The 26,116-nt window shown below is 55.1% G+C and overlaps 3 protein-coding genes across 7 annotated transcripts; 1 reads left to right on the top strand and 2 right to left on the bottom strand.

Annotated features, from left to right (window-relative positions):
* Positions 1 to 563: 563 nt before the first annotated feature.
* Positions 564 to 7,586, bottom strand: PSMD13 (proteasome 26S subunit, non-ATPase 13). The gene is made up of 13 exons (XM_021524741.3): positions 7,387 to 7,586; positions 7,066 to 7,144; positions 6,423 to 6,457; positions 6,271 to 6,326; positions 5,878 to 5,921; positions 5,592 to 5,678; positions 4,888 to 5,059; positions 4,302 to 4,381; positions 4,091 to 4,216; positions 3,534 to 3,596; positions 2,740 to 2,820; positions 1,955 to 2,071; positions 564 to 1,222 (listed from the first exon to the last, which is right to left on the bottom strand). Exons 1-13 carry the CDS (start codon positions 7,479 to 7,481, stop codon positions 1,127 to 1,129), a joined length of 1,131 nt encoding a protein of 376 aa, XP_021380416.1. The 5' UTR covers positions 7,482 to 7,586; the 3' UTR covers positions 564 to 1,126.
* Positions 7,587 to 7,805: 219 nt separating this feature from the next.
* Positions 7,806 to 12,788, top strand: SIRT3 (sirtuin 3). Of its 2 annotated transcripts, XM_031505115.3 has the most exons (8): positions 7,806 to 7,854; positions 7,925 to 8,021; positions 9,153 to 9,344; positions 9,613 to 9,845; positions 9,963 to 10,063; positions 10,311 to 10,472; positions 10,793 to 11,002; positions 12,280 to 12,788. In XM_031505115.3, exons 1-8 carry the CDS (start codon positions 7,821 to 7,823, stop codon positions 12,298 to 12,300), a joined length of 1,050 nt encoding a protein of 349 aa, XP_031360975.2. In that variant the 5' UTR covers positions 7,806 to 7,820; the 3' UTR covers positions 12,301 to 12,788. The 2 variants fall into 2 exon arrangements, with proteins under 2 accessions (XP_031360975.2, XP_085436137.1); XM_085580011.1 differs by lacking the exon at positions 10,311 to 10,472.
* Positions 12,789 to 14,037: 1,249 nt separating this feature from the next.
* RIC8A (RIC8 guanine nucleotide exchange factor A) lies at positions 14,038 to 26,103 on the bottom strand. Of its 4 annotated transcripts, none has more exons than XM_021555995.2 (11): positions 25,968 to 26,103; positions 24,422 to 24,596; positions 22,139 to 22,186; positions 19,465 to 20,079; positions 19,030 to 19,124; positions 18,092 to 18,242; positions 17,400 to 17,495; positions 17,100 to 17,244; positions 16,597 to 16,741; positions 15,823 to 15,942; positions 14,038 to 15,086 (listed from the first exon to the last, which is right to left on the bottom strand). In XM_021555995.2, the coding sequence occupies exons 2-11, from the start codon at positions 24,503 to 24,505 to the stop codon at positions 14,966 to 14,968; spliced, it is 1,620 nt and encodes a 539-aa protein (XP_021411670.1). In that variant the 5' UTR covers positions 24,506 to 24,596; positions 25,968 to 26,103; the 3' UTR covers positions 14,038 to 14,965. The 4 variants fall into 4 exon arrangements, with proteins under 4 accessions (XP_021411670.1, XP_085436132.1, XP_021411671.1 ...); XM_085580006.1 differs by lacking the exon at positions 25,968 to 26,103 and adding an exon at positions 24,680 to 24,802; XM_021555996.3 differs by lacking the exon at positions 22,139 to 22,186.
* Between the last annotated feature and the right edge of the window lie 13 nt (positions 26,104 to 26,116).

Below are 26,116 nucleotides of genomic sequence, written 5' to 3' on the forward strand. Positions count from 1 at the left end.
AAGCTTCTCCTGTCCTTACCTATGAAATAATGGGAATATTTTCCTGATTGGAACACCTTCCATACGCTTTCCTGAAGTCACTAAAGTGGCACCAGGAGTAAGCCTTGGAAGACAGGATGCAGCAGGAATTGGTCAAGTCAAATCAAGTGGCTGGGCAGGGAAGAGGCAGGCACTGGGCACAGAGCAACCCCTCCCCATCCAGGAGGGAATTTCAGCCAGAAGGGCCTGGAGAGCACCAGGAGGAGGGTGAGCAGGTACAGACTCCAGCAATTCCATTTTGTCCTGTTTTTCAAAGTCTGTCTCCTTTGTGTGAGGCATCTCTGCACCAGTCTGGCATCAGCCACATGCTCCCTTCTTTTTCTTGCTGGATTAACACCCTCAGTCAAGGCAGGAAAAGCAGGAAAAGTACAAAAATTCCAGCAGTGACATTTGCTAATGACACCAGAGAACCAAACTGGTGAGGAAAGCTCCTGAATCCCAGGAGTGGCAAGGCCTGACCCTGGAAACACGTTTTTAAAGGAATTGTCATCAGCTCAGCTGCCAGGGACGGAGATGACACAGAATTCCCAAAAAGGGAAGGCAGAGACGTTTATTCCGGCAATGCCACTGCACCTCACTTGGGCACAAAGCGTTGGTGAAAGACACCCACCCCCTCAAGTGTATGGACACACCCACTAACCAGGAATCCCGGGAAAACCCTTGGATGGAGCAAACACTGCCTCTGCTGCAGATGAGGAGGGGCAGAGGGAAGCAGGGCTAGGGGAGGAAGAGGATTTGGGGAATGCTGCCTCAGGCTGCTGCAGGGGCAGGGGGAGAGGGCAGCAGGACAGGCTGTGTCCCCTAAGGCCAAGACCCCTTGGATCCTGCACTAGGATCCCACCCTCCTACAGCAGCTGGAGGCAGGAGGGATCAGGAGTGATCCATCCCCCCAGGACGCAGCTCTGGGATCAGGGATCAGAGTCACCCGTGCCAGCAGAGGGAAAGCTTGGCTCGAGCACCAAAGGGTCACACAGCGAAAGGCCACGTCCTCGTCCTCCTGCTCTGCCCACCCACCCCTCCATGGATTCAGTACAGTCAGTGCTCTGAGTGCTGCTGGCCTCAGGAGCAGCAGGAATCACTCTCTCCTCTATGTCAGGATGTCGTGGGCTTGGTGCTCCACCAGCATCTCCATGCTCCGCACGTCTGTGCACCAGAACTCCAGGCGATCCTTCATCCCTTTGATCTGCAAGGCAAGGCCACAGGGACAGAGTGCCTCAGTTCCTGGGAATGCCCACAGGCTCCTTCCCACACCTGAGAGCTCAAAACATCCCTCAGAGCCCCACACACTGAGACAGGGAGATGCCCCATCCCAGGAAGTGTTTTAGGCCAGGTTGGATGGGGCTTGAACAACTTGCTCTAGTGGAAGGTGTCCCTGCCCATGGATGGGCTTTAAGGTCCCTCCCAACCCAAACCATCCTGGGATTCTGGGATTAACAGCTTCTACCAGCTGGCCTAAACTGAAATGCACCAAAGGAATTGTCTGCAGCTGGAATTCCAGACACTGATTTTTGGGTTTGAAGGTAAAGACACCCTGCACAGTCTCCTTAAGTGTTACAAGGATGAACTTGAGAAACTCAACAGCTCCATTATATCTTGGCCTTCTCTCTTCCCAAGAGGAATGTGCCTCCCACACCCCTGAAACTCCCAGAGGTTGTTTCATGCATTTGGGAATGAGGCCTGGATCCTTCTAGAAAACACAACCATGGCTTCTGTGTTCCATGGTATTTGTGTGGCTTTCACAAGGGACTGATGTGCCAGCCCTGTCCTGTCCCACCTCCTGGGAGGTTTCTGGGTGAAACATCGGGGGCAAAGCCAAGCCCCCAGGGAGGCTCATTCCCAAGCCATGACTCATCCTGGCTCTGGTGTCACTCCCAGGTCACCTCTCCCTGACCCAGCTGGATCTGGTGGCCATTACCTGCTGCAGGTCCAGCACCCGTGGCTGCACCCACGTCATGTGCACCCTCTTGTCCACCTCGTCGATGCTGCCCTTCACCAGCCCCACCGAGAGCGCCTTCATCACCAGCAGCTCCACCTGGGGACACAGATAATCCTGGGAAATGACCCAGACCACCCCATTTTCCCTGAGATTAATAAAACTTGGCATCTTCACATGAGATCCCCTCAGAATCCAGGGCAGCAGCTCTCCCAGCTGTCCCCTTTCAGGTGACAGATCTGCCTTGGGACTCAGCACCTTGGCAAAGAGGAGTTCTTCTCCCTAAAACTGGATTTTAGGGTTTTTTTAGTTCTTTTTCCCCTAAAAAAACCTAGAGTTATTTTCTTTTCTCTGAAATCTAAGGAAGAACAAGGCAATTGGAAAAAGCCAGAAGAGCCCAACTGTCCCCAGGCAGCAGATGGGAGCTGGTCTCTTCTCCCAGGGACCAAGTGACAGGACAAGAGGAAACAGCCTCAAGCTGCACCAGGGGAGGTTCAGGTTGAAAATCAGGAATAATTTTTTAATGGGAAGGGCTGTCAGGCACTGGAAGGGGCTGCCCAGGGAGGTGTTGAAGTCCCCATCCCTAGAGGTGCCCAAGGAATGACTGGATGTAGCATTCAGTGCTCTGGGCACAGGCTGAACTAGATTATATCAGAGCTTTTTTTCAGCCTAAATGATTCTGGGATTCTGTGTGGTTCAGGTCTACCCAGGCACTCTCAGAGCTCCAGAATCTGGACATTACCAAGGGTGTCTAACCCCAAACTCACCTCGTTGACGGTGACTTTGGCACTCTTGGCAATCTCCTCAAAGGTGAGCTGGCGGTGGTTGGCTGGGCGGGTGAAAGTCATCTGGATCCAGGGAACAAACCAAAAAAAAAACAACCCCCACAGGGTTTTAGGGATTCCCACAGCTCACAGAGCCTCCCCCAAGCTGCCCTGCCCAGTCTCACTCTGCACTGGAAACTGCATTTCTCATGTTTATCAAAGTAATTCAAACAAGAATGTTTTACACTAGTATGGTGACAGCAGAGCCTTCCAGTGACAGGAAGGGACTGTTTCAGATTATCCATCAGGGAAAGGACCCTCAGTCCCTCAGGGAAACAAAGGTGTTGAACTCTGTTCTAAAAGTCTTTTCTCACCCTGGAACAAACTGCAGACACCATCCCCGAAGGATTGCTCTTCCCCTCCTCCACATCACAGAATTAACATCTTCCACTATCTCAGGTTGCTCCAAGCCCTGTCCAACCTGGCCTTGGACACTTCCAGGGATGGGGCAGCCACAGCTTTTCTGGGCAACCTGTGCCAAGGCCTGACCACCCCCACAGGGAAGATATTCTTCCTAATATCCCACCTAACTTTCTGTTAGAGAAGCCATTCCCCCTTGTCCTGGCACTCCATGCAAGAGCCCTCCCAAACCTAGGGACAAGCAGCCCAGCATGAGGTGTTTTCCCTCATGGCACCTGCCTGTGCCTCCATCACCAGCTCAAATCCACACTGAAATTCCTGTATCCAGGAGTTCCTGCAGGTGAGTGACCAGACACACTGAGCACATCCCAACTCACCTCCATGAGACACAATAGCTGGATCTTCTGCAGCAGGAGTGCTTCGTTTGCAGCCAGGTCGGGCTGTGAGGAGAGAAAAGGCACCAAATCAGGTCAAGATTACATTTTTCTCCCCATCCTGGGGCAGAACAGCTTTACATAGAGGAATAAATCCCTGGGAGAGTTTATTTAAGAGGAAGAAGGCTACCACAGCCCACCCACCAGCCAGGAATGGTCCCAGAAAACAATCCAAGTGCCAGTGAACTCACAAATCCATTGCTATGCCAGTGATTCCTGGTGTTGCCAGCGCAGGTAACATCCAACATCACTGTTTCCCCCCACACTTCCCAGAACAGGAAGGAAAACCACTGTTTTCCACTGGAAGCACTCCAAAGGGAAGCCAAAAGAAAACTAATTATGTGTATCAAGATGGAATAACCACTCCTAGGCTCCGATCAGAATTGTACCAGTGCTCCAGAGCCAGGAATGAGGCAGAGGTGATTAAGAAAAAGTCCACAGACTCCAAGTGTCAGGTGGAAATCCCAAGCCTGAGCCTTCAGCAGTCCCAGAGCCCTCACCTGCTGCCCCCAGGCTGACTTGAGGGCCTGAAAGGTCTCCACGTTGCCGCTGTTGAAGGCGAAGAGGGTGTCAATGAGCCACTGCCGATCTGTGCTGCGCAGGGACTCCAGCACGGGGTGCATCAGCTGCAGGGGACAGGCAGGAGGTTGTCAGCAGGGGAAAAAAACAGCTCCTGGGGCTCCAGGGATGAAGGGATGTGGCAGCACTCACCAGCTCCCCAAAGTTGTAGACGCCTTCTCCCAGCAGCCCGGCCAGCCCCAGGGTGAAGGCTCTCTCCTGCTGCTCTGATACTGGAAGAAAAAAAAAACAAAAACAAAAATAATTTGGATGAAAAAATACCCAAACCAAACCCACTACGGATAAAAAAATAAAACCAAAAGTAATTGGGATGACAACAAAACTCAAACCGAAAATAATTTGGATAAAGCACCACTTTAAGCTCTATCAAGCCATCCCTCACCTACATTAAACTATTCCCAGCTCTCATCTTCCCCCATGGCGCCTGAAATTCAGGAGCCTGCAGTAACCACAGCACAAAAGGGCTGCTTTTTGAATCCAGAGTGAAGATTTTTGGGAATTGGAACAAACTTGTACTTCTGGCAGGGGCATTCCCCCTCTTCCTCCCAGTACAACTCAGGAGCAGGTCCTTGAAGGTCACTCCTCAGTCCAGCCAGACCTCGGATCCACCACAGCACAGCCAAAACGACACAGAGGGAAAACCTCAGCCAGGGCATTTATTTGGGTTGGGGGATGCAGCGGAGTGTGGAAGGTGGGATTAGCCCTGGAGAGGAGTTACCTGGCAGGTCCTTGACCTCGATGCAGCCCAGGAAGCGCAGCGCATCCTTGTAGTAGGCAGCGTGGTTCCCCACGGTCTGGTAGTACTTGCTGGAGAGGTCGTAGAAGCGGCTGTGCACTGATGTCACCCCGGGCAGGGTGTTCAGCATCTCCTCCACCTCCTCGATGGTCTCCTGGGAAGGACAAGACCTGGCTCTTACAGTTCCCAGCTCTAAGGATGGCAACCCCCTCAAGGGATCCCTGGTGACATCCCAGGCAAGGCCACCATCGCTCCCACACCCTTCCCTGTGAGGAGGGTGCTGAGGCCCTGGCACAGGTTTCCCAGAGAAGCTGTGGCTGCCCCATCCCTGGAAGTGTCCAAGGCCAGGGCGGAGCAACCTGGGCTAGTGGAAGGTGTCCCTGCCCATGACTGGGTGATCTTCAAGATCCCTTCCAACCCAAACCATTCCAGGATTCCATCACCCAAACCCATCCCTCTGCATTTGCTCTAGGAGACTCAAAGCTGCCCTACCTGAAAAACATAATTTTGGGGTTTAATAGATGATTTTAAAACCAGCCTAGGATGACAAACCCCATGTGCTTGGGGCTCAGGCAACAACACCACCACAGGTCCTGGCGAGCTCAAAAGTCCCTCAGGACCAGGAGCTGGGATAACCAAGAAATGTCACAGCACCCCAAAACTCCCCATCCCAGGCCACCGCTCACCTTGGTGACCTGCAGGTCCCCGATGTTGAGCTTGAGGGCCCCGATGGCTGTTTTGCACAGGATCACAGCCTCGTCACTGCTCTTCACCTGCAGGGACACAGGGACCTGTTCAGAGCGTCACCTGCAGCCAGGTGTGCTCCAGGGGCTGGACAAATGCCCCTTGTGACCATATTCCTGCATTCAGATCCCTGTGGAAAGGTGTTGCTCTCCAGCACAGGTGATACACGTGCCAGTGACTCTTGGCTTGCTGAGAGGCAAAACTCACCAAGAGCAACTTCCAACATACCTTTTCCCGGGTCTTCTCCAGAAAAGTCAGGGCCACATTGGGATCTGGAGTAGAGGGAAAAACAGATTTAAATGAGCAGCTCTCATGGAGCTAAACCTCGCTTACCAAGCCACCTTTGACAGGATTCCTGATGACTGGAATATGGGTTTTCCATGGTGTACCCTCAGCCTGCAGCAGCTGCTGCCAGGTAAGCTGGCCTTTTCCCCACCAACCACCTCTCCAGAGAAGCTGTGGACTTCCTACTCCAGGAATCATCAATAACCTATGCTTTCGAAGCCAGCACTTTCCCTTCCCGACATAGCAGAAGCACAACACCTCCCCATCCAAGACTGGCCCATCCCTGGCCACATTCCAGAGGTCACAACAGGACAGGGAAGAGGGGAGGACACGCACCTGTCATCTGCCGCACCACGTGCAGGATAATCTCCACCAGGGACAGGGGGTTCACCCTGCAGAGAGCAGCTCAGAGTCAGCACGGGTCCCTCATACCCCCCAGGTGACCCCAAGCCCCTCCAAGTGACCCCCAAGCCCCCCCAGTAACTCACCTGTGCTCAAACTCGCTGATGAAGTTCTCGTAGAGCTGCAGGGACAAGGACAGGGACACTCATGGCAAAGGGCACCCGGGTTCAGAGCTCCTCACTATGTTTCCTCTCTATTCCAGCTCATTTGAACATCCCTGGAAGTGCTGGGCAGGGCTGTGAGCCAACTGGGCTAGTGGAAGGTGTCCCTTCCAGGGAGGGTGGAACATGATGGTCCTTGAGGTCTCTTCTAACCCACACCATTCAAATACCTCAATCCTATGATTATTCCAGAAAATCGGGCATCCCATAAAGAAAGTCCAGCACTGTTCAGAACCCGGAACTGCTAATTTTATTTAATTCTATCCCCATAAGCTTCTTGCAATGAACACCCATCCTGCACTTACTAAAATATGGAATGAAAAAAAAAATCTCCTTGCAACTCCTAAAGATAAAAAATTTAGGTAAGTGAAGTAAAGAATCACTGTGAAGCTTCTGAACCCAAGACATTTAACTTTAGCAGAATTTCAACAAAGCAGCCAGTGCAAACACCCCCGAAGCTGAACCCACAAAGGTCAGTAATCCTCCAAGAGAATTAAGAAAGAGAGAAGCCGCAGGCTGAGTTTTCCCTGGTACAAAACACCAGGAAAGCTGGGAAGAGTCGGCTCACCTTGATGAGCCCATCTCCCTGGGCGAAGCAGGGGTCCTGCACGAAGTCCAGCACCTGCAGAGTGAGCTGGTGCCACAGCCTGGGGACACAGAACAGCCCCGTGAGCCGCCGTGCCACGGCCCGGGACGCGCCCGGCAGCGGCTGACGGGGGCTCGGATCGGGGGCGAGCCGGGGCTGGAACCCCTGACAGGGCAAACACCGCCGGGTCACCTCCCGGACGGCTACCGAGGCGGCTCAAGGGACGCGGGCCCGGGCGGGCCCGGCCGCGCGGGGCTCCGGGGCCCGGGACGGGCGGTCCCCCCGCACCCCGTCCCCGCTCACTTCTTGTTGTAGAGCTCCTCGAGGCGGTGCCACACGGCGGCCTGGCCCGGCCCCGCGCTCTGGCTCTGCTGCAGGAAGCCCGGCACGTCCTTCATGGCGGCGGCGGGGCCCGGACGGGGCCGGGGCCGGGACCGGGACGGGGCCGGGACCGGGGCGAGCAGGCCGCGCCGTGCCCGCTGTGCGCACTCACTTCCGGCCGCGCAGGGCGCGCCGGGTACCGTAACGCCCCGAGCCCGCCGCCGCCGCGCACTCGCTTGGCGCCGGTCCCGCCGCGCCCCGCGGTCGCCACGGCAACGCCGCCGCGCCGCCGACCGCCGGGCCTTCCCCCGCCGCCGCTCCCCGCGCCCGCACGGCCGGACCGAGCCCGGGCGGGGTGAGCGGCGGCGGGGCGGCGGGGGCGCGGCGCGCGCGCTCGCGGCAGTGCGGTAGCGGCCATGGAGCGCGGGGCGCGGGCGCTGCTGGCGGCCGGTGAGCGCCGGGCGCGGGGGGAGCCCCGGCACGGCCGGGCCGCCCCCAGCACCGCTCTGCTCTCTTGCAGCCCGGAGGAGCCTGTGGCAGCGCGGGCCCCGCCGCGGCGGCAGCGCGGCACGGGGCGGCGGGCACGGGAAGGGGCCGGCCGGCGGCGGAGCCGGGAGGTAGGTGGGGAATGCCCGGCTGGCGGCTGGAGCATCCCTGCGGGACGGGAGCGTGGGGATCGGGGCTGGGATGGGATGTGCTCCCGTGATGGAGGATGTCCCGTCCCCGTCTAAGCAGGGACAGCGCGCTGGGAGCCAGGGCTGGCCTGGGAGCCCGGAGAGCAGGGATCTGCCAGGGAAAGCTCAGTATTTTTCCAAGACTGTGAGTTCAGCTCCCCGGGAACCTGGTCTGGCAGGGCAGAGCCGTATCCTTGTGACAGCAGCTAAAGGCAGTGCAGGGACACCTCCCTAGGCAGTCAGTGTCACACATCCCAGGGAAGGCAGTGTTACATCCCTTGGAAGGCAGAGCCACATCCCTGTGACAGCAGGCTAAGGCAGTGTCACACCCCTGGGAAAGCAATGTCATGTCCCTGCAAAGGGACAGTCACATCCCAAGGAAGGCAGAGCTGACCTCTGAGGCCTGGAAACACTTCCAGCTCTGTCCTTGCTCCTCGGGCTTGCCAAACTCTCCTGGCTCTCCCCATGCCTGGTCTGGACTGTGCACAATGCCATGCTCCAGCAGCACTAATTTTCTGGGAGAAGCTGTTCCCTGCTGATAATGACTGTTCAGGAACTGCTAATGACTGTTCCCATATGACAATGGCTGTTCCCAGCCCAGCTGGGCACAGGGCTGTGATTCCTTTGGACAAGGACACACGGAGCCCAAGGGGGGAACAGGGACATGACAGTGTCTGTCACCTTGCTCACCTGGACAGGGTGACACATCACCCTGAGAGAAACTTGTTGAACTCAGGATACAGGAGGGTCTCCTGGATCCCAGGGGAGTGTAAATCAACACTGGGACTGGGGATTCCCAGTGTGTGGATCCAACCTTGTGTCCATCCCTGTCCAAAAATACCCCCTCACAGGAGGGCCGGTGATTTGGTATTTTAGATCCACATAAGGAATTGCTGAGGGACACGTCTGCTCCAGGGTTTAGGTTGGACTAACAGCCAAGCTTTCTCCCAGTGAAGCCCGAGCGCAATCCTGCCCAGAGAAGAGCTTTCTGTGGAATTTTTGGGTGATTCTTCCCCCCTGAACCAAAGTCACTGTCAGTTCTCTCAGTGCTGTGCTTCCCCCTGTGCCGAGCAGGACCCAAGGCTCCAGGCCCTTCTGTCTGAGCACAGCAGCCAGAGCCATTTTGGGCTGGTGGGGAGGTGATGAGGGGAAGCAGAAGCTCACCTTGAAGGATGTGGCCGAGCTGCTCCGGAAGAAGGAATGTCGGCGTGTGGTGGTGATGGCCGGCGCCGGGATCAGCACGCCCAGTGGCATCCCGGACTTCAGGTGATGCCTCTATCCTGTGTGTCCTTGGAGGGCTGAGGTTTTGTCCATGGAAAGGGTGATTAAACATTGGATGGGGCTGCCCAGGGAGGTGCTGGAGTCACCATCCCTGGAGGTGTCCTAGGAATAACCTTGTTGACAAGGTGATGATGCATCACAGGCTGGACCCGTTGATGGTCTTGGAGGTCTCTTCCAACCTCATTGATCCTGGGATTCTGTCTCCAGCCCAGGTCCCACTGCAGCCCCTCTCAGCTGCCCCCTGTCCCCGCAGGTCCCCCGGGAGCGGCCTGTACAGCAACCTGGAGCAGTATGACATCCCCTACCCCGAGGCCATCTTTGAGCTCGGGTATTTCTTCGTCAACCCCAAGCCCTTCTTCATGCTGGCCAAGGAGCTCTATCCCGGCAACTACCGCCCCAATTCCGCCCACTATTTCCTCCGGCTGCTGCACGACAAGGGGCTGCTCCTGCGCCTCTACACCCAGAACATCGACGGGCTGGAGAGAGGTGAGCTCCCGCTTCCCATCTCCAGCAGCAGCAGCAGGAGTTGAGGGGAGAAGCAGGACTGGGGACATGCACACAGGGAGGCATTGGCTCAGTCCTTTCCCACACATTGTATTCCAGTGGCTGGGATCCCTCCTGACAGGCTGGTGGAAGCCCATGGCACCTTTGCCACTGCCACCTGTACGGTGTGTCAGAGGAACTTCCCTGGAGAGGACTTCAGGGTGAGTGGGCCCAGACGGGCACCAACACAATTAACACAAGGAGGCATTAATTATTACAGCAATGACAGGTCTAAACCTGCTCTTTTGCCCTTGGGGACAAGAGGTTTATGGAGGGGACCAGGTTGGGGCTGGGCATTGCTCTGAAGACATGTGGTGATTCTGAACCCCTGTGACAGGCAGGTTTGGGGCCTCTCTTTCAGGGGAACAGGGTCCCTTTGACAGGCAGTTTTGGGGTCTCTCCCTTCAGGGAGATGTCATGGGGGACAGGATCCCTCGTTGCCCTGTCTGCACCGGCGTTGTCAAGCCTGACATCGTGTTCTTCGGCGAGCAGCTCCCGCAGCGCTTCCTCCTGCACCTCACAGATTTCCCCATGGCAGACCTGCTCTTCGTCATCGGGACATCCCTGGAGGTCTGGGAATAAGGGAAAAACTCACATGGAAAACAGGGTCTGAAGGGACTCCAGAGGGGAGAGAGGGCTTAGAGAAGGCAAGAAAATGGGTTAGGGAGGTGAAATTTGAGGTGGGGGGTAAGAAATAGGGTGGAGGTGCTCTGAGAGACCCTCTGGAAGCCAGGTGGGCACCTGGAGAGCTGAGGAAAGGCCACCGGGTGACTGGTGGCACTGTGACCAGTTCAGAGCAGGGGTGGCTGAGCGGTTCCAAGCCGAGAGTGCTGGGCACTGGTGCCCCTGGCAGGGTGACTGTCCCCGTGCCCCCCGGGTTCCCTCCGCAGGTGGAGCCCTTTGCCAGCCTGGCCGGAGCCGTGCGCAGCTCCGTGCCCCGGGTGCTCATCAACCGGGAGCTCGTGGGCCCCTTCGCGTGGCAGCAGCGCCACAACGACGTGGCCCAGCTCGGGGACGTGGTCGGCGGCGTCGAGAAGCTGGTGGAGCTGCTGGGCTGGAATGAGGAGATGCAAACACTGATCCAGAAGGAGAAAGAGAAGGTGGGAAGAGGCTCAGACCCCCAGCTCCCCCCTCAGCCCCTGCGTTCCCTGTGCTGGAGTTAAGCATGGGAGCGGCTTTGTGCTTGCTGGGGTCACATTGCACAGAAAAGTGCAAAAAAAAAACCTCATTCCCACCCAAACCTGAGTGCTGTTTCACAACCAGTGTGCCAGGGCAGAGCACAGTGATTATGTCTGTGGGAAGACATGGATCTGCCAGTACCAGATGAGTTAGGAACATGGAAAAGGACAGGACTTGGGCTAAAAGCAGTGACCCCCTCAGGGACTGAAAAGCTTCCAGTTACATCACCTGGTGTGTGATTTGTTCTCAGGCAAAGCCTGTAGCTGTAGCTGGAGGTGCAGATGCCAGGGGGTGGGAGTAACAAGACAGGAGATGCCCTTGTCCAGCAGGGCTGGGCTGTGAGGCAGCAGAGCCTCAACACAGAACTGGGATGTTCCACAGGGAGCACTTCCCTTGGCTGTGAGGGGCTGGGAACTCTCACCCATACAGTCCCTTCATGGCTGTGATTCCACTTCCAGATGTTCTTCTGGAGCAATAAGCAGTAGGAGAGAGGGAAGGGAGGCTCCATTTGTGCTGAGACCCAGCCAGTGCTGCTGTGGCCAGAGAGGGAGTGGGGTTACTGCTCCTGCTCCACTTGGCAGTGATGAATCCTTAAATCAACTTTTCCCCACCATTCTCACATCTCTAACCCTCTGGGATCTTCAGGAGTGAGAAGTTGCAGGGGAACAAGTTCATAATTACTCAGAGCTCAGTGCTGATGTTAATTACTACATTCCTTTAGACCACTGGGAGGTTTTTTCCACATCTGACATCAAACACAGCTGTATTTTTTAGGCATACATTGTCAAAACGTGACTTCATAAAATCTAGCTTCAAGATTCCAATTGTAACATCCAGGTTGTTCTTACTTCCCCCAGATTATGCAGCAGGAATGAGTAGGAATTCTTAGCCTTTTCGCCAGGTTTTTTATTTTTTCAGACCAACATTTTGGGGACCAGCCAGCCCTTGGCTTGATGCTTGTGCTGCTCTGAATCCCTGAGGGATAATGCCGGTGCAACAGTGATGGAGGAAAACCAGTTGCTTGGAGCAACCTGGAATAGTGGAAAGTGTCCCTGTCCATGAGCAGGAGTGGGAATGGATGAGCTTTAAGTTCCCTTCCAAGCCAAACCATCCTGGGATTCCAGGATTCTGTGGGGATGGTGCTGGGGGGCTGGAATGTTGGATGCTCCCTGGCAAGCACTGGGGTCTCTGTTTCCAGCTGGATGCCAAGGACAAGTAGGAGGGTGCTCCTGTCACCCCTCATCACATCACTAGAGGATGTCCAGCCATGAGTGTCACCAGCAAGTGTCCGAGGGCCTGGGGGCTCGTGCCAGCACATCCAACGAGCTCAGCGTCTGTAGGTGCCTGTTTGGATCTCCCTCCTTCTGAGCCATCCACACCAGAGCCCCTCAGAGGCACTGGTTCCATGGAGCAGGAGCTTGAATGCCATGAAGGTCAGGCCAGGACAGACTGGAGAGTGTTTTCCAGCTCCCACCGGACAGAGCATCCAGTTCCTGTCACAGCTCCTCCCCAGCCACTGTTCCCTTGGCCGTGATCCTCAGCTGCTGCAGGCTGTGTTTAGTCTTCCATAAAATCTCTGCTAATCAGGGGACAAGCCAGGGGTGGGGGGGGCTGCCCCCCATTCCCATTCCAGTTCAAGCTGCTGGGGAATTTTTGAATCACTGGAGTGTTAATTATTTAATAATAAAGAGACAATTCGTTTCTGGATGTCACCTGAGAGGTTTTCTCTGAAGTCACACCTTCTGTCCCCACCACTGCTTTTTTTTCACCTGCTTTTTAGTACTACCTTTTCCCCGCTTTTTCCCCTTCACACAAGTGCTTTTCCCTGCTGTAGATGCCATTCTGGGGGGTGGCAGTGTCACAGGGCTGCAGGCACGTCCTGCTCTGTCCCACACCTGCCACAACACAATGCAGAGCCTTGTGGCACATCCACACTGGAAACAGTGGGGACTTAGTTTTTAACCATGCCCTGCTGCCCCCCAAAACAGAGTTCCATGATTCTATGAGCACCTCCTCCCAAAACACCTAGTGCCAAGTTCAGCCCCTGCTCCAGGGCATTCCAGGCCAGACCTGGCAGCTGTTCTTAGGGATTAAAGCACTCTGGAAAATTGAAACAATATCAGAAGCAGATGCATGAAAAACGCCAAACCCCCCTTTTCCTTCTGCACATAAAGCTTGGGAAAGCTTCAACAGCTGGGAAGGGATCAGGGTCTGTGTCTGCACACAGAAGGGCTGGAGGGGGTGGGGGGTTTGCTAGTTCAAAAAGAGAAAATGCAATTGGCCTAAAAGCTCACACTGTGATACAGCAGGGCTGTCCCCAGCCCAGCAGCCTGGAATGGCACTTGGGTCAGTCAGGAATTAAACAGAATCATCCAGGCTGGGAAAGACCTCCAAAATCATCAAGTCCAACCTGTGACTCATCCCCACCTTGTCACCAGCCCAGAGTACTGAGTGCCACGTCCAGGCCTTCCTTGGACACCTCCAGGGATAGGGACTCCACCACCTCCCTGGGCAGCACTTTCCATGAGGAAATTCTTATCGAACCACCCCTGGCAAAGCTTGAGGCCATTTCCTCTTGTCCCATCCCTTGCTCCCTGGGAGCTGCACCCTCCTTTCAGGGAGTTGTAGAGAGGCAGAAGGTCCCCCCGAGCCTCCTTTTCTCCAGACTGAGCCCCTTCAGCTCCTTGTGCTCCAGATCCTTCCCCAGCTCCGTTTCCTCTCTTGGACACACTTCAGCCCCTCCATATCCTCCTTGCCATGAGATGCCCAGAGCTGGACACAGCACTCGAGGGGCCTCAGCAGTGGAAACTGGAAAACAAAGCAAGGCTTCCCTCCAGCTCTTCACCTCCTAGACCATGTTCAGGAACACTTCCAACTCCTAAGGACACATGGGCAGAAACACCTGGGATGCTCTGCCACAGGGATTTCCTTGCTAGGAGGAATCACTGCCACACTCCCACATGTCAGGTTGGCTTTATTCTGGTGTCACTTGTGCATTCCTACTCATGACGGGAGGTTTGAGAACTCAGATACATGAGACAGATGAGAAGATTTACTTTCCAAAGAAAACAGGAATAAAAATAAAGACTATTCTACACCAGGCTCAACAGCAGCCCCTGGGGGACACAGCGACCTGGGGACAGCAAGGATGAGCCAAGGACAAAGCACAGGTATTGGCCTTTTGTCTGGAAAGTGGGAGGTGGGGAGAGGTGAGTGCCCAAACCCAGCTGGGTGGTGCCAGGGAAGGGACATCGGAGTGTTCCCGGCAGCTGCCCGCGTGCTCTTTCCTGCGGCCAATGGAATGCTGGAAGCTTCCAAGGCCTCCCTGGCTCTGCTCTGCTCACCCACACATTCTGGGTGTGCATGGACATGGATACAGCCACCTGCACCATGCCCTGCGGATCCCACTCCCACTGGAGACCCACACCCCTCTCTGGCAGCCCCCCTTCCCACAGCATTCCTGGGGAGTAGCCCCCATGCTGGGACCGAGCACACGCACAGCCACATGCACACAGGAGGCCTCAAGGATCATTGAACCCTGACACAGTGGCAGGAAGAGCCTCCCCCTAACCCTTCTTCCCAAACAGCACATATTTAAAAACCAAAAATCCTACTGGAGTCCTGGAAGCAATTTGGAGTGTGAAATCCTCAAGGCTGCTGACAGGAGAGACCGAGGTGGAGCCAGGTCACGGAGACCTCTGGAAGGAGAGGTGGCTATGGAGCTGGGAAGGAGGCAGGTGTTCCATGTGGTGGGCTGTGAGTGGCCCAGGCTGGATCCAGATCCCACAGAGAGAGTCCTGGTGCAGTGCCAGCCCCTGGGTGCAGCACCAGTTCTGAGGGAGAGCGGCTGGAGCCTGGCTCTCCGTGGCTGGGTGGGAGCTGGGTCAGTCCAGCCCCAGGTCCGAGTCGGAGGACGAGCGCTCGTCGGCGATGTTGCGGATGGCGTTCTCCATGGGTGCCAGGTTGCCACTTGGAGTGATGCCCATGGGCTGGATCACCTTCTCCCTGCAGCCAGGGAGAGGGGAAAGGTAAGGCAGAGCTGCAGCAGAGCATGGGAACAAACCAGGAATATGGCAGCAAAGCGGGACTTGTGGAAATGGCCTGGAACACCCATGGCACCACTAAAGATCCCTTCTGAGAAGTGGGAATGGTCCCAGCCCTAAAACTTCCAGCATGGTGAAGCAATGGCCTGGAAGCACAATCCTATTCCCTGAAATAGGCTCCTTTCTAGAGTCCTCTTCTGTATGGTTCAGGATTCCCAGAGGAAAACTAACACTTGTGTCCATGTTCCTTTCCCTCTAACGTAGAATGGACTTACTTCCCTCCTACTCTTGAAAACCTGAACTCAGCTGGGCTCCTGTGGGTCAGAGACAACTAGAGAAAGCACTCCAACAGAGAAGTGGCTGGTGGCACTGGCTGCCATCTGTCCCCACTGTCTGTCCCCAGAATGCTGCTTCCCCCTTAGATGCATTGCCAAGACAGAGGCTGCTGTCCTTCCCAAGCACCAGAACAAAGCTGGAGAGCTGCAGGTGCTTGGGAACAACATAGGCACAGCAAGGAATTCCACAGTTCCCCAGCCAAAGTTGGAGGAGCTGGCAGTGCTTCCCGTGCATGTCACGGAGCCATGCTGAGGGAAGAATTGCCCTGCCACTCCCACTCCCAGATCCCTCCAGGCCTTGGGAACGCAGCCAAAGGAAGGTTTGTGACAGATGTAACCCTGACACACACCATGTCCCAGTACCTGGACAACTTGTCAAACATGTTGACTAATTTCATGGCTTCATGCTCCTTCTGCTCCTCCGTCATCCCTTCCATGGGGTTGGGCAGCTTCTCCTCCACACGTCCCGTCACAGGGTTGATGCTGCACAGAGAGCAGTGAGGCCAGGGCTCAGGGTGGGGACAGCAGGTGACAAAAGGCTGTTTGGAATCCTTCTGAGCCTCATGGAGCAGAGGAATGCCATAGCAGCACTGGCTGTCGCTGCTGCTCGTGTCCTAAGCCCCAAGTGCCATCACAGTGCTACTAGGGATTCTGACATACATCCTTACAAACACCTCCCTTTTCTCTAACATCCCCTCCTACCAATGCCACAGTGACACTGGAAATGAGCTACGTGAGGGCAGGTGACATTTCCTCCCTCTCCTCAAGGCAGGAGACAAAAGCTAATGGAGAAAATCCCAACAAACCCAACCTGCAGGGACACTGAACAGCGTGTGAGGGATGCATCGGTGGGCACGGGCCTGGAACCCCCACCCTCAAGATACCACCCACTGCAGAGAAAAGGAGAAAGGGAAAAAAAATGAGGGGGAAGGGAAAAACAAAAAGAGGGAATTGAAAAAGAGGAACCAAAAGCCACCTGGGTGTAGCAACACTGAGAGGGGTAGGAAAAACAGGCATTTCCACCCCTGCTGCAGGTGGAAAAGTAGAACAGGGAGATGGCAGCAGGTGAATGAAGAGGGATGAAGAGGGATCATGAGTGGGAGAAGGGGATCTCTAGAGGGGAGTGGATCTCTTTACTTGGGCTTTGCCTCTTTGTACTCCTCCGTGTCTGTGTCTTCATCCTCCGAGTACTCCCCCTCTTCCCGGCCGCCGGCCATGAGGCCCCGTGCCGCCAGCAGCCCGGCGGCATTCCCGTAGCCCGTGTACTTCACAAACCGGGACACTGCCAGGAGAAGGGACAGAGACCATCCTGTGTTCCCCTCCTACCTCCAGCCCCGTGCTCCCACCAGCCCCAGCAGCATGGTTTTGCCCTGTCTCCAGGCCATGGAGACATGGAGGTGCTGACAGGGAGCAAGGCCCGTGTGTGGGAGTTGAACATGGGCCAGGCTGTGTGCAGGGTGCTGGGGTGTCCTCCAGCACAGCTCATCCCTCACCGCTGGCCTGAGAGACACCACCTCCTTCTCAGAGCTCCCGGAGCTCTTCCCTTTTCCCCACTCAGCAGGGCTGTCCCAAGGGAAGGCAGAAACCCTGCAGAGAGTCCCAGTGTCAGGGTCTCCCTGTGGAAGCCCCCCAGGACTCACCGCTCTCCTTGCAGAGCACGAACAGGAACTCGGCGGCGCAGTGCTTGACGTCGGTGTCGATGTGTGTCATGAGCCTCACCAGCTTGTTCCGCAGGGAATTCCCCACCTCCGGCCGGTTCCGCACATCCCGCAGCGGCGGCAGCACCTGCAGTGCCACAGCGAGGGTGACAGAACACTGTGGGTACCAAAGCCACCCACAGCAGAGGTGTCTGGAGGGTGGCCACAAGCAGGGCTCTGCTCGCCTCCCCTCCCCTCAGGGCAGCACCCCTGAACACAGGGGTGGCGCTGAGCACAGCATACCCTGGCCTTCAGGAACTTCCTGGTCTGCCGGTGGACTCGGGCACTCTCCGTCAGCAGGTTCAGCACAGGGGTCAAGCTCTCCTTCAGCTTGTGGCCCTGCAGAAACACCCCCAGAAGGAGCAGCACGTCAGTCATGCTGAGCTCAGCTTGTCTGGCTCATGCTGGAGAACATGAGCACAGACCATCAGGGAGATGGAGGGACATGGAGCTTCCCAACCTCTGCCACAGGCATTCAATGCCTCCTTCCTCCCCACACCACTTGCTGTGGCACAGGCAGTGCCAGAAATATTTGGGCAGGGCAGAGAAGTGCAGTGTTAAGATTTGGAGGCCCTTTGGAACAACTCCAGAGGCTGAAAACTGTAGTCAGCTTAAAAATAACAGGAACTCAGGTTTCCAGAACTGCCTGCTGGATCACTGCTGAGTGAAACAGGGCTGATTTGTAAATCACCCTGTTAATTATCAGCTAATCATCAACTGTTCCACCAATCTCACTGTCTGCAGCCCTCAAAGCAATGGCAGTCACCTTCCCAGTTCAGGGATGTTGGTTTAGTCCCACCCAACCACAGCTCTGCTAAAAGCTGTCCCTCCCACTAAGGGCTAACTTCAATCCAAGTGTGCTGCTCCCACCAGGCTCTTCCAGGCTGAGGGAAAGGTGCCCTGGACCCGTGGGAAGAAGCAGGCCCACCACCCACCCTGTCCAGGCGCCGCTCCAGGAAGTCCAGGAGGATGCTGACCGCATCCATGTTGACACCCATGTACTCCAGCGAGCCCGGCCGCACTTTGGGAGTCAGGAGCACATCCAGACACTTCAGGGGCAGGTTGCCCAGCAGGTTGACTGTGTGGCTGCACATGTGAAAGAGAAGAGAAGTGAACACACAGTGATGGAGCTTTGCTCACAGAAGTCCTTCAGCTCTGCAGAAATGAAGGCCTGTCATTAATTTGCAGGAGTGTGAGGACCTGGCAATCCAAGTTTTCCTGGAGCATCTCAAGCTCCTCAAACCACTGAAAGGGGATAACTTAAGATGGTTTTTGGGCAGTTGACTATATGCTGAGAGTCCAAAGATACCTTAGTGACATCTGAGAACCCACAGATCTTGACACAGACCCAAGCAGGACCAATCTGGGTGGTCCAAGGTCTATCTTTAAAGTCTCTTGTGTCATTCTTAATCCTGATGTTCCATGCCAACACTGCCTGGAATCCCCCCAACTATGTATTCTTGGGGACAAGGTGGTGTCACCTGCTCCAAGGTGAAACCCCTGTACCAGTAATGCTTGGCAACATGACACAGACGATTTCTCAGCATGGCTTAAGACTAATTAAGGCCATCTCATGGACGTTTTAAAGCAGTACACTTCTTCCCTGGCCAGTTGCCCACTGAGGTGGATGTCACCATTGGGACAGCCTGACACAGAACATAGAACAAGATCTCAGAGGTCAGGAGGCCATGGCACTCCCATATGGCATTCCCAGGGCAGGAAAGGCTGTTTCTGAGCTCCAGCAGCATGAGGGATCCCCAGGCTAAACCCAAAAGCTGCTGGTCAGCAGGGTCCCTCCCAATCGCCCAAGGTCCCGCAGGATGTGCCTGGGGGAGCTGGCACAGCTCCAGGTGAAGCTCCTCCCAACACAGACCTGTGGAACTCCTCGGTGCGGTCCTCGCCGTCGGCAGAGATCATGAGGCAGTGGCGCAGGAGGGCACCCAAGTGCCTGTACAAAGCAGCATCTTCCTGGCCCCAACATGGAGAAAGGAACACCTCCATCAGCAAAGGGGATCCCATACATCCCAGAGCCTGCAGCCCATTCCCCCCTCCAGCAGCCTGATCATGGACTGCAGGGCATTCCAGGGAAAGCAGACTCTCAATTCTCCATTTGGGAATGCTGAAAGCACAGGCAAAGTAAGGGATAATACTGCACTGGACAGAGGCAGTGCCCTAAGGACACCCAAGTCCCTCACCACCCTGAGGGTGCACAAAGACTAATCTGGGACATGAGAAAATGCAAGGAAGGAGAAAACTTGAAAAGCCAGAGCCCAAAGACACACGAATGCCTCAAGCCCAAGGAGCTCACCTCATCCACCTCCCTCTTGCTGGAATCAAAGGTGATGTTGAAGAGCACTTTGAGGATCTCCATGGCTCGCTCCGTCTCCTGACGAGGCAAAGGTGGGAGAAGTCCCTCCTCTGTGGCAACTTCATACGGGTCCAACCACTTGACCCCGAGGGTCAGCTCCAGGGTGTCTGTCATGAGGCTGATTCCCCGGAGCTCCTGGGCGAGCTGCTGCCGGATGTCCACCCTGAGGGCCGTCAGCAGGAACAGCAGGCGCAGGTCGAAGAACTTGATGTCGTGAGGAAGACTCCGCTCGTTGTAGAGCTTGATGCGCCGGGCCAGCCCCACCACCAGCCGCCCCTCCGCCGTCAGCTCCTGCGCCATGGCGCTGCTGAACACAATGTTGCACAGGCATTTCAGGGATTCCAGGATTACATCCAAGTCTGGGACCTCCCGGATGAGCTCCTCAGAGTAATCGATGCCGGCATGCCTGGAGAGGGTCTTCAGGCCTTCCTTGGTGGTGAAAGGGTCGAGGCAGTGCTTGTCCCGGGACAGGATGCGGATGCTCTCCAGGCAGGTGACCTGGCAGGATGGCTGCAGCTCCCTCTCCAAGAACTTGATCAGCAGCTGGGCCATTTTCTGTGCAGATGGAAACAAGCAATGCCTTGGATACCGACACTTCCCAGGGCTCCCTACGGCCCTGGCACGCTCTGCCCCGGACAACAGCCGTGTCACCTGGGCCTGCTCAAGTGCGCACTCGGCAGCACTCAGGAATTGCCTGGCTCTGGCATTGATCCTGACCAGTCTGGGCAAGAACAACCAGGAAAAAATGTCTTGTCGAGGGTGTTGGGTGCAAAGGGAGAGCACAAACAGGTCACTGTTATAGCTCTGCCCTGGTGAGGATGGTTCAGGCTGACAGGGCCGACCTGCCCACTGCACAAGGGAGGGACACAGGACCTGAGGGAGGTAAGGAGAGCACCTGATGCCTTGGGAAAAGAGGTGAAGAGACCTCAGGAGATTCAAATAAGCAGCATCTCCTTAATTTCAGTGCTGTCTGGAGACCTACTGGCCCAGATCTTCCATGGGTACAGACTGGCAAAGCCCCACTAACACAATTCACGGGAACTGCAAAGCTCACGGGGAACGGTGAGTCACGGAGCAGCATGAGAGCACGGGTAAGACCTCAGAGACACAGGCAGCTCAGGCTGAACCAGGTGTGGCAACACTTCTCATCACACCAGTAACCCACACACACTGCTGGGGGAGCCCACCAGACCTCAAACACAACACAGCTCAGAGCACGGGTCTTTCTGTGATGTTACAAGAGTGAAAGAACCCAAAAAATGAGGTTTGTAACTGGCTTAACACCTCACTGGTTACACTTCAAAATAATCAGAGAATCGCTAAGGTTGGAATCATTAATCATAATCATTAGTCATTAATCATAATCATCCAGCTTGGAAAAGACCTCCAAGGCCATCAAGTCCAACTTGTGACCAATCATCACCTTCACAACCAGACCAGAGCATGGAAGAGTAATTTCTTGAATACCACCAGAGATGGATGATGGCTACACCACCTCCCTGGACAGCCCCTTCCAATGCCTTCCACCCTTTCCACGAAGAAATTCCTCCTGATAGCCAACCTCACTCTCCCCTGGTGAAATGAAACTACTGAGGGAAGGAATGAAGAAAAAACTGAACTTCAGTCCTTAACGTGAGGCTCATGGTGTGTTTCAAAATCACATCCTGGGGAAATGATGAAGTACAGCTGTTCCTCTTCTCCTGCCTCACAGGGAAACAGAATTTCAGATACAGTCCCAGCAACCAAAGCCTCAGGCTGGTTCAGGGGAAAGAGATCTCAGGGTGTGTGCCTGAAGCTGAACCATCTGTAAACTCAAGCACCAGGAACTAGTGGTGTTGTTCATCTCATATTTCATGGCATACATCCCAAAAGTGGGACACTGTGCCTGAAGCCATGTCCTGTGTGACTGTGCCAGCTCACACAGTGGGTCAGTGCAAGGCAAAGAGCTCAGATCTCATCAGATCCAGTCCCACGTTTCAGGCTGTGCCTGGAACGCTCCATGTGGCAGCAGCTGGCCCTGGCACAGCCAAAGGAGGTTCAACTCTCCACCCCGGTCGCCTGGCCTGCACTTGCTGTGCTAACACAGACATTGGCACCACCCACCAGTGAACTGACCACAGAACTGAGCCAGCTGGAAAATAACCCAGGGAAAACAGTCATTCTTATGGCAGAACAGCCAGGCAGGAGCAGAAATGAGCAGGCAGAGTCTTCCTTCCCTCCAAGTGCCAGATTACACCAGCTCAAAGGATTTGCTAATACACAGCTCCTGGCAAATCCCACTGCTGGCTCCCAACAGAGCCCCTCACCCTCCCCCGGAGCCAGCACTGCTGTGATTCCTGTCCGGAGGCATCAGAGATCACATCCATGACTGGGACTATATGGATCATGGAACCATTGCTAGTGTCAGATGGATGCCAATCTTTATCCAAAACCACCAAATACTGATGGAAAAAGCAGAGCCAGACAGTCCAAGCACATAATTCCCCAACCAAGTGAATGGAAAACTTTCAGTTCTTCTCATGTGGGAGCTGCTTGCCAAGCCCAGCTGGACATGAGTACAGAGCAGCAGATTTACACACTGACCAGAGGAGGACAGCAAGCAGCATGTGCCTACCTTCCTCTCTTCCCGCTCCTCATCCTCAAAGATGAAGCACTGAGATTTCTATGGGAAAAACAAAATCAATCAGAAAGAGGAATAGGTTAAAACTCCATGGGACCAGAGAAGAGCCATTCAGCTGGAAAGCAGCGAGTCCAAAACATGCTGCAACAGCAAACAAACCATCTCCTGACAGTCCCCCACATCATGGGCATCACCCCTGGCTCCACAGCACCAGTGGAATGCCACAGGCCAGCTGACAGATGGATTTAGTTTAAATACTGCAGCAGCACAGTGGCTATTCATCCCAATCCCAATATCCTATAAGAGCCGGTAATTCCTGTGCTCAGTGATACCACTGAGCTGTGCCTACACGTCTCCCCTTGATATTTATTATTCCTTTTCCTGACCAAAAGAAGTCTTGTCTCCTTGGTACATGGGAATGGATCCTCGTGGTTATCCAGGTCATTCTTTAAACACAAAGGACTTGATCTCCACACTCCATCCTGTCCCCATGCTAACAAACACTCCTGATCTCCACTCATTGTGTTTCTCTTGCTATTTTGTTTGTTCTTCACTGACAGTCTCCTTCCTGACCAAACCTGCTCCCATGGAACTGGAGATCACAGGTGCCTGGGGAGAAGCAGCACCTCCCAGTGACTGAGGCAATCCTTGTTCATACCAAGAGAGTGTTTGATCCCAGCTTGGAGAACAAAAACATTTAAAATCCATAAAACACTGATTATGTGTGTGCAGTCACCAAAAGCCCAGGGATAGAATGGGCTCTGTCCAGCCTGGAAGCAGTGATAGACACAGTTGCCTGGAGCAGCCCCAGGTGTGGGGGCAGGACAGGTGTACTCCAGCCAGGCTGAGTGTGGGCTCCATGAGCTGATCCATCCACACTACCAGGAGCTGATGGCCCAGTCCTGCCACTGCCGTGTTCCACAAGCAGGCTGCTTGTTCCCTCAGCACATCCTCTTTTCAGGCTGTAATCCCATTTGGGGGTATTTTGGCCACACCTGGGGTTTTGCTTTAGCTGTAGCATATTCCCAGCAAGCAAAAACTGCATGCACAACAGTGGATTAAAAACAAATCCAGAGGAAAAGCGTACAGAACCATTAGTCTTGCAGCAGAAGCAATGCCAGGCAGTGCCAGGTTTATCTGCAGATTCATAATCCTCTTTGACTGCTCCATTTCCTCCAGACAGGCCAGCAAACCCTGTGGCTGCAGTTCCCTAGGCTCAATACCCCAGGAAGGACCCAGCTGGGGGACTCCAACAGGAAATATCATGGTTTGGGGGCACACAGACACTGTTTGCACCTGCTGCTGGTGCTGTTAATCCTTAGTGCTGTCCTTAACAGACACCTGCTCCTTCTTGGCCAATATCTCCCCGTTCCAAATCTGACTGTTAGGAATAGCTCCACACACTCCCTCTCTCACACACTCTTGCAAAATATTCCTCAGGTTTTCCCTGCTGGCTTCCACCTACTCCAGCCTGGTGCAGAGTGAGTCAGAGTGATCCACAGGGCCAGCCCCTCTCAGGGGAAACCTCCGAGTTTCTCTGACAACTAGAGTCTGTTTCAAACAGGATTTCACAGAGCCATAGAATATCCTGAGCTGTAAGGAACCCACACAATCCATTCAGTCCAGCTCCTGGCTCTGCCCAGACACCACAACAATCCTACCCTGTGTCTGAGAGCACTGTCCAAATGCTCCTGGAGCTCTGGCAGCCTTGGGGCTGTGCCCATTCCCTGGGGAGCCTGTTCAGTGCCCAAACATCCTCTGGGGGAAGAACTTTTTCCTAATATAAAACCTAAACATCTCCAGCTGTTCCCTTGGGTCCTGTTACTGCTCAGAGAGCAGACACTGGAGCTGCCCCTCCACTGCCCCTCAGGAGGAAGATGTAAATGGCTGAGGTCTCCCCTCAGTCTCCTTTCTCCAAGCAGAGATTTACCACCACGGATAATCTTTTCCTACTTTAAGGCTAGAAACACTTCCATCTCTGCTTCCAGATCATTGGGGTTTGATATTCTACATTCATTATTTACTGCTTTCAGAGCCATGCCCATATGAGATCCCAGCAGTTACCTCCAATCATCTTTTGACTTGCAAATTCCAACATCGTTTCACCTGCAGCCCCTCCCTGGATTCTCTCAGCACCTCCAAAACTACCTTAACATAAAAGCTCCTCCTACTCAGTCCTCACCCTGACTCTTATTTCCAGGCCAGGCTTTACTTGGGATCTTGATAAGCATTTTTTTAGGAGTTCCTGAGATGAGGGAAGCGTTGATGCTCACTCACCTCTTGGTTGTAGACCTGGAGCACCTTGAGAACCGTGTCCTGCTCCCCACTTTCCAGCGTGGACACCACAGCCTGGAGCTCCATTATCCCAACAGCTCAGCTATGGCACAGCCCCAGAAGAAGAGGAGCAAGGGGATTTCCAGGGTGATGGAAAAGCAGCTCGGCACACAGACCTCTGAGAGGGAAGAGAGAAAGGGGTGGAGAGAGCAAGGAGGGAAAAAAACACAACACAAAAAAATCCCAAGTGATATTGCTCACACTGCTGCATCCATAAAAGTGGAGCAGATGGATAACCCGAGCAAAGCCAGCAGCCAACTTCCTCTCTCTCTCTCCTGCTAATCCTCTTCTTCCTCGCTTTGCTTTTCAATGTTTAATATATGCCCTCGCAGGAAAGCACTCAGGGAAAACCTTCCCCCCACCAGCTGGAGATTAACGTGGAGCAGATAACAGCAGCTCCCTGAAATAGCTCCCTGCCTCCTCCTCCTCCTCCTCCTCCTCCTCCCCGCCTGCCCTGATTTCTGCTGCCGCACAGGGGGAAAATAACAAATAAAGCACGAAACATTGCCGCGGAGTGACACGGGACGGAGCGGCGAGGCAGCCAGGCGGGAGAGCATCCTCCGGCTGCAGGCGGTGGGAAGCAGAGCAGGAGGGTTTGGTGGCGGGCTGGATCATGGCCGATCCCTGCAGGCCACTGCCGGGCGAGGATGTCCCTGCCGACAGTGCCAGCCAGCAGATGCGCAGCACCGCGGGATTATTTCGGACACGGCACCGGTTTAGCGGCTCACGGAGCCACGCGAGCCCAGGGCGCTGGGACATGATTCCCATGGGAGGAAATCCAGCAGATTTGAGCTCGGACATGTGTTCGGCTTCCGTGTTGCCATGAGGATGAGGCTGAGCTGGTCACACCAACCTCAACAAACCGGGATCCCAGGCACAGGGTTCCCGGGGTTTGGGAATCACACGGGCTGTCCCCTCCTGCCCACGCAGCCCCAGAGGGGCGTTTTGGGGGGACCAAAAGAGGCAGATCCTGCATTTTGGAAGGCGGACAGTTGCGGAGACAGGAGGCTGGGCTGGCCCGGGGCAGCATCCCCATGTGCAGGGGCTGGGATGGAGGGGATCCACCTCTGCTTTTGGAGTGATGACATTAACCAACAGATCATTGGGCATATCCCCATTTCCATACTCCTACTGCCACCTCCTTCCCTCACCATTTGAGTAAATTCCAAACCTCCTTTTTTGTCCCCATAACCCCGTTTATATCCCTAAACCCCTACCTTCCCCCCCAAACCTCTATTTTTGTCCCAAGCCCCTATTTCCCCCCAAACCTCTATTTTTATCCCAAGCTCCTATTTTCCCCTTAAACCTCTATTTCCCCACCCCCAAAACCCCTGATTATTTCCCCAAAACTTCTTTTTGCCCCCAGACCCCTGTTCTAGTCCCCAAAGCCCTATATTTGTCCCCAACCCCCCGGTTTTTGCCCGCAAGGCGCTGTTTCCTCCCCCAGCCCCTGTCCCGCCGCTGTGCCCGGGCAGGGCGCCGGCCGTACCTGCGGCCCGGGATCCCTCGGGAGGGAATTCCAGCCCTTCCGCCCCGGCCCGGGCGAGCGGCCCGAGGGTCCCGGCGCCGGGGGGCAGGAGGAGGAGGAGGAGGAGGAGGAGGAGGAAGAGCGGGCGGACATTTCGTGGCGGCTCCGCC

The sequence above is a fragment of the Lonchura striata genome, chromosome 5, assembly GCF_050655825.1.
Source record: "Lonchura striata isolate lonStrDom1 chromosome 5, ASM5065582v1, whole genome shotgun sequence".
Taxonomy (NCBI): Eukaryota; Metazoa; Chordata; class Aves; order Passeriformes; family Estrildidae; genus Lonchura; species Lonchura striata.